The sequence below is a fragment of the Gopherus flavomarginatus genome, chromosome 7 (assembly GCF_025201925.1).
Source record: "Gopherus flavomarginatus isolate rGopFla2 chromosome 7, rGopFla2.mat.asm, whole genome shotgun sequence".
Lineage (NCBI taxonomy): Eukaryota > Metazoa > Chordata > Testudines > Testudinidae > Gopherus > Gopherus flavomarginatus.
Window position 1 is genome coordinate 112,935,230 of NC_066623.1, and position 10,724 is coordinate 112,945,953.

At 53.7% G+C, this 10,724-nt stretch overlaps 1 protein-coding gene across 4 annotated transcripts in view; it reads right to left on the reverse strand.

Annotated features, from left to right (window-relative positions):
* Positions 1-3,970, reverse strand: part of MAST2 (microtubule associated serine/threonine kinase 2) — a 359,963-nt gene extending 355,993 nt beyond the window's left edge. For 2 of the 4 annotated variants that reach the window (XM_050961826.1, XM_050961825.1), the window contains exon 1: positions 3,555-3,970. In XM_050961826.1, the coding sequence (XP_050817783.1) occupies positions 3,555-3,725 (171 nt within the window). In that variant the 5' untranslated portion in view covers positions 3,726-3,970. The remainder of the gene's footprint in view (positions 1-3,554) is intronic. The other 2 variants (XM_050961827.1, XM_050961828.1) reach the window with 2 other exon arrangements.
* Between the last annotated feature and the right edge of the window lie 6,754 nt (positions 3,971-10,724).

The following is a 10,724-nucleotide window of genomic DNA, read 5'->3' on the forward strand; positions in this document are numbered from 1 at the left end:
CACATGCTCCACAAATACATAAAGCAACATTCTTTGCCCTAAACATATTACAATCTAATTTAAGACGAGACATTACAAATAACATAAGATAGAAGAAAAGAAAGCACAAGGGTAACAATAATAAGATCACAGGGTTACATGGGTTAGCTAGTGCACAACTGATTCCAAATCATTTTAACAAATATACATGGCAGTTCTTGCCAGTATTACAACTTCCCACTCTTCTACACTCAAACTAGCAACCACACATAGCGCCCAGCCACCAAGGGTGGCATTAACAGTGACCTTTCAGCACCATTCCATGTCCATTCATTAACATGGACTTCAAAAAATCCATTCACCTACTTGTTAACAGTGAGTGATAAGACCTGCACCATCAATCTTATGAAGAACTTAACATTTAATTAAAAGGTTTCCATTCGTTATCATTGCAAAGATAACCTAAAGAACCAAATGTAAAGCAATGCAGTTCTATCTTTCTAAGTTCACAGATAGGAGCTACACTAGAGCTAACTCTTCCAAGCAGCAGCAGAGTAAAATTAACAAGAATCTGGTTAGTTTTCCTGTAATATGCCAAACTCTGAAATTGACTAAAGTATGGAGGTTACTCTTACTACTTTGGAAAGCAATTAGCATCAGCAAGGGCAGGCAAAGGCAAACTTAAATTTTATTAGGCATCCTCTGGCCAAAAGCCAACACAAATACCCCCACCCCCACCCCCGAGTAGAGTTCAGGGGCAGCATAGTAATAAGAATTCCAGAAAATTCCGTCTTCCCAGCAGGTCAATAGGCTCTGAGATTCTCATCCGTATACCCGTGGAGCTTACAGATTAGTCCTCCACTCTTGTTTCATATCACTCTACCAAAATGTAAGTCCTCCATTAGACTAACACTGGGGTAGGCAAACTTTTGGGCCTGAGGACCACATCTGGCTGGGGAAATTGTATGCAGGGCCATCAATGTAGGCCTGAGGTGGGGGTTGGAGTTGCACGAGGGAGTGCGGACTGTGGGAGGGAGTGGGGAGTGCAGAAGGGGGCTCAGGACAGGGGGTTGGGGTGCAAGAGGGGGTGCAGAGTGCAAGAGGGGGTTCAGGACAGGGGGTTGAGGTGCAGGAGGGGTGCGGCAGGGGGCTAAAGGCAGGGGATTGGGGGGTGGGCTCTGGCCCAGCACAGCTTACCTCAAGTGGCTCCAGGGTGGCAGCGGCATGCAAAGGGACTGAGGCAGACTCCCTGCCTGCCCTGGCCCCACGTCGCTCCTGGAAGTGGCCAGCATGTCCAGCAGTGGCTCCTGAGGGTGGGGAAGGTGGCTCCTCCACGCCCTGCCCTCACCTGTGGGTACCAGCCCCAGAATTCCCATTGGCTGCGGTTCTCCATTCCTAGCCAATGTGTGGGACAGTGCCTGCAGGCAAGGGCAGCGCACGGAGCCCTCTTCCCCCCTACCTCCACCAGGGGCTGCAGGGACGTGATCCTAGCCGCTTCCAGGAACGGCATGGGGCCAGGGTAGGCAGGAAGCCCTGCTGCACCACGGGGCTGACAATCCTGCAGGCTGGACTGAAAGACCTGATGGGCCGGATCCAGCCCGCAGGCCATAGTTTGCCCTCCCCTGCTATAACAGTTGAACAACTAACTAAGCTTATGTTCTATAAAGCAGCTTAAATAGAGTTTCACACATTATATTTCAAAACAAAAATGATAGACATTAAATTAGTAAGTTATTTCCAATATCTCATTTCACAAAAATAAAAAACCTCTTCTCAGTTTCAACACATCAAAACAATCTTAAAATGACAAGCAGTGATACATGCAAAAAGTAAAGTCAAAGGCCTACAGCAGATAGATTTTTACAACCTATATTGGTGAAATTACTCTGAATACTAGTTGCAAAGATATAGAAAGTAAATATCTGCAAAAAGTACCAAGTAGATGATTCTCAATACCTAATGCTATATTAGTACTCATGTTCCAAGTATTGTATAGACATTAACTTGTCTTCTCTCATCAGACACAGTTGTTATTTAATCATTTAGAATGCCTACAATCTATTCACAAGAAACAAGGTCACCTCCAAAGAAAATCTAGACATAGGATTTGCTTAGCTTACACAAAACAGAACCCAGAGAGATCTATTTTTAATATGGACTCTCAAAATGGCCAAGCAAAATGATGCATTACCGCACCACAGCACTCTGCATACTTACTGTACCTTTTGCTACTCTACAAATAAATCAATATCACTAGAAAGGTTCACCAGTCTTTCCAACATGCTAAATCTCATCTGCCATGTTCTGGGAGAAATGGGGAGAGAAAACCAAAATAAATAGTTATTTGTTAAATTGGTGTTTAACGATATGTCTAAACTGAAGCTTTCAGGACCTCATGGTCTTCCTGCCCTTGTAATTATAGCAGTCTCAAAATGTCTAACTTGTCATTTTATTTTTAATTAGAAAAAAAGTTACATTTAAGGGAAGAAAAAAACAAGCTAGGTTTGAAAAGCTGAAATGCTGACATGTCCTGAGTTTTCAAATTTTTAAACAATTTTACAAACTTTAGATAACTATAATACAGAGGGTTAATTTTCTGGGCACAATAGAAATCACTTTTACAAAGAACCAAGACAATGGAAACCAGTTCTACAGACATACCATAGACACTTTAATTAATATTAATCTAGGGCAGGATCCTTCAATAAGGAGAGCTTATAACTATATTAATACTAGTAGTCAGCATGTTACACAAAACTAGATTAAAATAAATAATAATAATTCTGCTTTTTTTATTCCTTCACCCATACCGTGTACAATGTGGGCTTCGAGTGAAAGAGCCATAATAATACTCTGCATTTACTTGGCACTTTACACATTCAAAGCACTGCAGACCATGACTCAATTTTTGATTCACTAGTTTATCTGATATATTTTCTATCTTCCCTTGTTCCTTAAACTATTCTTCCTGTCAGAATGAATTTACTGTGAATACGCACACAGGCGTGCATTTTCAACAAATGCTGCTATGCCCATAATACTGCATCATGTGCCCCCTAAAACCAGCTTCTAGCCCGTGACCATGACACCCACCTCCACCTCCCAGACTCATCCACCAAACTCCATCAGAGCCATGCCAGCCCCAGTTGCCACCTGCAATGTACTCTATATCCCAGAAGGTCCCATTCCAGCTTCCCTCTCTTCACCCAAATGCACACCCCATATCTGACTGGCACCACATCACGCCCCTTCCCCGAGGAGCCTCCGCCACACAGCTGTGACGCTTGCCTCACACCGTCTACCTACCCGCAATCCCCTCCCTCGGCATCCTGTCCCGTCTGCCCCACGATGCACCCAGCCAGCCACGCGAGGCAGCACCCCGGGCGCGCCCCCACGCCGCCTGCTCCCTTCACCCCATGACAGACCCATAGCCCCCGCCTCACCTGCCCCTTCCCTCTGCCACGGGCCCCCCGCCCCGCACACACGATGCGGCCCACTCACACCTGCCCGCTGCCCCGCAACGCGACCCCCGCCCGCCCGCCCGCCCAGGGGATCCGGCGCGGTGCCCCCTTTACCTTCTCTTTCGCCTCCCTGCAGGCGGCGCCCGGGGCCCCGGCGCCCTGCGGCTCCCTCCCGCCGCCCCCCGCGGGGGCCGCTCTCCTCTCGGCGGCGGCCGCCCGGCCGGGCTCCCTCCTGGGGGGCGGCGGGGGCCCCGCTTTCTCCCCCCGGGAGCGGCCCTTCTTCATGGCGGCGGCTCCTCAGCGGCGGCGGAACGGGGGCCCCCGCGGCGCGCGGCCGGCCATGGCCGGGGTGAGTCGCGGAGGGACGAGCCGAGCCGGCCTCGCCGCGTCGGCAGGGAGCGGAGGGACCAGCCCGGCCGCTGCCTCTCCCTCCTGTCAGGGCGGCCGCGGCGCCGAACGAGCGCGGCGCCAAGCGGCTGCTGCAGCGGCACCGCCCCCTCCCCCTGCTCTCGCGAGAGGCCGGTAGCGCCCGGCGGGAGGGAGAGCCAGGGCGCGAGGCGGGCGAGAAGGGGGCGGTGGCGAGGGCGCGCGACACGGCGACAAGCGAGGGGGAGGAGCCCCGCCCGCGAGGCGCAGCGCGAGGGCGGGACAGACCGGGAGGGGCGCAAGCCAGGGTGGGACCGCGCACAGTGAAGGGAGGGGGGCAGTAGCCTCCACCCTCAGTGTCGCCAGCAGCACCCCCCGCGAGCCCCGACCCCAGTCCTGGCAGGGCAGGGCATAGGCTAAGGGCAGCCGGGCCAGGAGCCAGCCCAGCCATGCCATCAGCTGGCTACCGTGTGCCTAAGGCTAATTGCCCAGGTCATGGAAGAACAACTGAATGGGGGGGGGGTACCATGCCAGTCAGCACGGCCAGTGTCGGACCAGCATTCGACAGCAAGGCACATGGGCAACTCTCCCAAGCACCTGTCTTCTACAACAGAATCTGAGCTTTCCTTACAGAAAAGCGTTGGTCTCTAGCTGTTGTCAGAGCAAGGGAAACTTCAGAAACATGCATAAAGTGTACCCAAAGTAGCAGCATATTCCAGAGTCTAGAACAATGGGTCTGAGAGATCTGAACTGCCTCATTCACCTTAACTCACGTGCCCAGTGATGATAAATTTAAGTATCGATATTGTTAGCTATTTCATTACTCAGGAAAGGATATAACAAAGAAGAGGAGCTCGTAAGAGCTGTACCATCCACTGTGAGTGTAGTCTTGTAACACCATCAGTAGCTGGGCATTTGGGAGATACCTAGGGTGACCAGACAGCAACTGTGAAAAATCGGGATGGGGGTGGGGGGTAAGAGGCTTCTGTATAAGAAAAAGACCCAAAAATTGAGACTGTCCCTATAAAATCAGGACATCTGGTCATCCTAGAGATATCACCACCTTTTAAAATCTCAAGAAGGAGCCACACTCAAGGAGCCTAATAGGACGCAGTCTGACTGAGGGGAAACCAAGCCCCAGGAGTCCAGCATAGCCCCTGGGCATATTCAAATACCACTGAAGGGAAGCCAAGATCAAGGAGCCCAGTGGAGCAGACACATAATCATATATTTTGAACATCTATACAATCTACTATGAGTAATCTCTTATTTTGGTAATTTGTATGGACATAGTTTACTGTGTGGGTGGAATTTGGAAAAGTAGCACCTTTTTTTTAACCCCTGCCAAACAATAACAGAATAATAAAACAACAGGAGCAATTTTGTTCTATTATACCTAGTCCATTACATGTATTGGTAGATGTTAGGATCCCATTCATCTGTAGACAACTCCAAGTACCGTACTTTGTAAGAGGATGCAGATCAGGAATTTTCAAAAAAACAGAGACAAGCAACAGTTGTCCAACCACATTTTATGGCCCAGTGTTTCCTTACAGAAAGACACGAACAGGAAACAAATGAAAATGGAGTTCACCATCTCTCTACTGGAAAAAATGAACTGTACTGATTCATTCTCAAGACATAACCAGACCATATATCCTTAACTCTTCATCTCCTGTCTCATTGGAGCTAGTCATAGCCATATAAGCTTGTAAACACTTTTGCCTTTAAATATTAACTGAATTTTGAGGCTATAATATGCCTGTTTCTGGAGTGATATGCAGAAAAAGCAGCCTTCAAAGTCAGTCTATTTTCTGTAGTGCCACAGGCAAATCAGGATGCATTCCATTGCTGTGAAAAATAGTCCTTTCTTCCGCTTTGCCCTGCTGAAAATGTTTGTATGTATTTGGCCTGGAGACATAGATGTTATAAATTCTCTTTTTTTTTTTTAATAGAAACAGCAGCAGAATAAATGTTGTAATGATTTATTGATGTAAATGAGTGGGAGCTTTTTTAAATTATTCTTGAGAATGTTTAAATTCTTGTTGAAAGTTATTCCATTTTAATGATGGATTAGTGACAGCAATCCCTTTTAATCATAATTGTATAGGATTAAGATAAGACAGTCGTTTTAGAAATTTCCATCTGGGAATCTTGTCCTCAGCAACCATAAATGAAGCACATTCCTGTAGTCTTGGGTTGCCTGTGTTAATATTAGTCTATTAGGATGGCATGATGCCTGTTCATAAAGCAGTTGGATCCTTGCCCTAGAGTAGGGGTGGCTAACCTATGGCTCCAGAGCCACCTGCGGCTCTTCAGAAGTTAACATGCAGCTCCTTGTATAGGCACCGACTCCAGGGCTGCAGCTACAGGTGCCAACTTTCCAATGTGGCAGGGGGTGCTCACTGCTCAATCCCTGGCTCTGCCACAGGCCTGGCCCCTACTCCACCCCTTCCCGTACTCTCCTCTTAGCCTGCCGTGCCCTCACTCCTCCCCCTTTCCCCTAGAGTCTCCTGCACACCACAAAACAGCTCATTGGGAGGTGCAGGGAAACGCTGATCGGCCGGGCTGCTGGTGGGTGGGAGGCACTGGGACCAGGGGGCAGGGAGCTGATGGGGGGCTGCTGATGTACTAGTGTGGCTCTTTGGCAATGTACATTGGTAAATTCTGGCTTCTTCTCAGGCTCAGATTGGCCACCCCTGCCCTAGAGCATAGGTGCCAGTCAGTTAGGAGTTTAGCGAATGTGACAGACCCAAACCAGTGGGGTACAGGAGTTTGGTCCTCTTGGTATCCAGGAGGTGGGTGGGCGAAGCCCGCCTACTTCTAAAGAACCTCCCCCCAGCCTAAAGGGAGAATCCACAGGTCCGTGACCCCAAATAAGTACGGGGGAGAACTAATGAAAAAACAGGATCGGGAGTGAGGTCATAGGGCTAAACGAAGGGAATCTGATGGGGACACCGAGCAGAGAACCCCAGACAACGCCCACTGCTCCTCGAAAGCGTCAAGGGAGCCAGTGGACGCCGCCCAGAGGAACTCTGCCCGGATGCGTGAACGGACGGAGGAGCAGAAATAGGCCCCACAGTTGCAGGAAATCCCGTCAGCCAACCTCCTCTCCCTGGTTTTGTAGATGGCTAGTTTGGCCAGGGCCAAGAGGAGGTCGACAAGGAGATCCCGTGTCTTTGTGGGCCCACAGATGGGGAGTGCGTAGATAAACAGGTGAGGGGAAAAGTGCAACCAAAAATGCAATAAAAGGTTCGAGAGGAGCGGGAACAGGTGCTGCAATCTGGCGCACTCTAAATAAATGTGTGCCAGGGTCTCTTTCATGCCACAAAAAGGGCAGGTGTTGGGGACGGGTAAACCGTGCCAAGTACACACCCGTGCTCATGGCCCCATGAAGGAGCCGCCAACTGACATCCCCGGCAGGCCTCGGGACCAGGGCAAAGTAGAAGCTGGCCCACCGGGGCCTCTCACCCTTGAGAGGTGGCAGGAGGTCCCACCATTTGGTATCAGGGCGGGATGCGAGGGTGAGGTAGTGGAGAGTGTGGAGCACGAGCGTGTACAGGTTTTTCTCTGGTGCGGCCTGGAACAGAACTGGCTGCAGATCGTGCAGCCGGCTCAAAGTGAAAGAGTGAGGGTGCCAATTGGGTCCACGGGGCAGGGGCCTGATGAAAATGTCCATGGGGCCTGGGGTGGAGGGTGGGCAGGGCGTGCCCTCTCGCAGGACCTGGTCGAGGTAAGTTCAAGCAGCAGGCAGTAAAGCAGCCCTCACCTCCTGAAGTACGCACGGGGGAGCACGAGGTCTGGAGAGCCCCATTCGCTGAGCGAGCGTCAGGGGATCCAGCCAGTCTCCCAGTACGTAGTCCAGGAGGTCTCCGACCCTGGTGACTCCCACCAAGACCAGCCTCTGGTGCACTGCAAGGTACTCTGCCACCTGCACACGAAGCTAGGGATTGTGTAGCAGGGGCTCCGCGAGGAGATCGGCCCCCACAGTGGCCACCATGGACCTGATCGTTGAAAAGAGCTTCCAGGTCCGGAGGAGGTCTTGGTAGAAGATCAGCAGCTTGGAGAGGTCTCGCAGAAGACCTCTCAGATGGAGGTAAAAGAGCTGCTGGTCGTATCGGAGCCCTCGGAAGCAGCGGAGGAAGGCATGTGCCAATACACTCCACACCGGACTACCTGCACCATACAGGAGTCTCTGCAGGGCCTGGAGGCGGAAGACATGGACCTGAGTGTGTAGGCATTTCAGGCCCTGTCCTCCCTCCTCCAGGGGCAGCTGGAGGACCCCTGCAGAGACCCAGTGCCTCCCTGGCCAAACGAACTCCAGAATCGTCGTCCGGAAGTTGGCCAGGAAACCCAGGACCGGGACGAGGGTGTTGAGCCGGTACCAGAGCATGGACAGGACCAGTTGAGTGAGCACCAGCGCCCTCCCTCAAAGGGAGAGGCACCAGAGTAGTCTCATCCATTTCCAGAGCTGCTCCGTCACCCTGTCCTCTAAACCGTGCCAGTACTCCGGTGGAGATGGATGTGTTGCAGAAAGGTAAACGCCGAGATAGAGCAGCGGACCCGCGCTCCACCGGATGGCCTGAAGCGCAGGTGGGAGGGAGCTCGCCTGCCACCCGTCCCCGACCACCAGGCCAGAGCTCTTGACCCAGTTGACCCGGGCGGAGGAGGCCGCCGAGTACACAGCCTGGCAAGCCTCCACCCGCGCCAAGTCGCCCGGGTCCTGGACCACGAGGAGCACATCGTCAGCGTATGCCGACAGGACCAGCCGCAGCCCCAGCTCCTGAAGCACCAACCCCGTCAACCTCTTGCGGAGGAGACAGAGGAAGGGCTCGATCGCCAGAGCGTACAGCTGGCCCGAGAGGGGGCACCCCTGCCGCACTCCCCGCCCGAAGCTGACCGGCTCAGTCAGGGTCCAGTTGAGCCTGACCAGACACTCCGCAGAAGCGTACAGCACATGCAGAAAACCCACAAACAGGGGTCCGAAGCCGAACACTCGCAGAGTGCCCAGGAGATACCCGTGATCCATCCGGTCGAACGCCTTCTCCTGATCCAGGGACAGGAGGGCGAACGACAGACCATCCCTACACCCCAATTCCAGAAGGTCCCGGACCAGATACAAGTTATCAAAGATGGTGCGGCCTGGGACGGTGTAGGTCTGGTCTGGATGGACCACGTCCGCCAGCACGGACCCTAGCCGCATCGAGATGGCCTTCGCAACAATTTTGTAGTCCGTGCTGAGGAGCGAGACGGGACGCCAATTCCGTAAGTCGCGGAGGTCCCCCCTCTTCGGCAATAAGGCCAGCACGGCTCGCCTGCACGAGAGAGGGAGGACCCCGCTATGCAAAGCCTCAGCCCAGACAGTGACCAGGTCTGGGCCGAGGACGTCCCAGAACACGTGGTAGAACTCCACGGTCAGCCCGTCCAAGCCCGGAGATTTATTGGTGGGCATGTGACAGAGGGCCTCCGAGAACTCGGCCAGAGTGAGAGGCAGCTCTAGCCGGTCCCGGTCGCCCGTGCTGACCGTCGGGAGCCCGTCCCAGAGCACTCTGCAAGCGTTAGGATCGGTCGGATCCGGGGAGAAAAGAGTGGCGTAGAAGGCCCTGGCCCTCTGGCACATCTCCGCCGGATCCGTGAGGGGGGTGCCGTCCTCCGCCAGGAGGCAGGTGACGTGCTTCTTGGCCCCCTTCCTTTTCTCTAGGGCGTAGAAGAAGCGGGAGCCGCGATCCATCTCCCGAAGGAGGTGGATGCGGGATCGAACAAAAGCACCCCGGGCCCGATGGTCTTCGAGGGCCCGGAGCGCCTTCCGCTTCTCCCGGCACGCTCCGCAGAGGGATGGATCCGCGGGGTTGATGGCCAGACGCCTCTCCAGCTCCAAGACCTCCCGCTCCAACTGCCCTATCGCCGCATCCCTCTGTCGGCTGGCACCCCGAGTGTAGTCACAGCAGAAGAGCCGGGCGCACACCTTCCCCAGATTCCACCACCGCCGTGCCGAGGAAAAGGCACGCCTCTGCCCTCGCCAGGCCAGCCAGAACTCCCGGAAGGACGCCACGAAGCCCGCATCCTCCAGCAAACTATTATTAAAGTGCCAATAGGCCGGCCCCAGCCTCTCCTCACAGAGAGAGGCCGTCACGGTGGCAAGGTGGTGATCTGAAAAGGCGGCTGGCCGAGCGCTGGAGGAGTGGGCCCATGAAAGGTGGAAACGCGACAGGTAAATGCGGTCCTGCTGGGAGTAGCGCGACTGATGGGCCTCCATTCGGACGAAGGTGAACGTTGAGACGTCGTCTGGGTGGTGGTCGCGCCAGACGTCCACCAGGGAGTGGCAATCAATGATCTCCCGGAGGACGTCCACGGCAGCTGGGCACTGCTCGGTCCCTGAGTGGTCTCGTTCCTCAAGGGTGGTGTTAAAGCCCCTACCCAGGACCAGGCACTCACGAGGATCCAGGGAGCCGAGGAAGATGGATGCCTGCTGATAAAAACGCAGCCTTTCCAGGCCCAATGTCGGGGTGTAAACGTTGACAAGATTAACCACAAGCCCCTCCATACGGACCTGGAGGTGCAGCAGGCGACCCAGCACAGCCTCAGTGATCCCCAGCACCTTGGGCCGTAGGTCGGGGGAGAACAGGGTTGCCACTCCAGCCGTGTGGACTGAGAGGTGGCTAAAGTAGACCCCATCCCCCCACTCCAGCCGCCAGCTAGCTTCAGCGGCCAGATCCGTATGGGTCTCCTGCAAGAAAACCACAGAGTACGCCCCCTCCCGAAGGAAGGAGAGCACCTGGCTCCTGCGGAGACCCATCCTACAGCCCCGGGTGTTTAATGTGGCAAAGATGATTGGTGCCATGAGGAGGGCTGGGGTGGATCCTCGCTGGCAGACACGCCCACGGCCTCCATCAGGCCGCGCAGCAATCCGTGACCTAC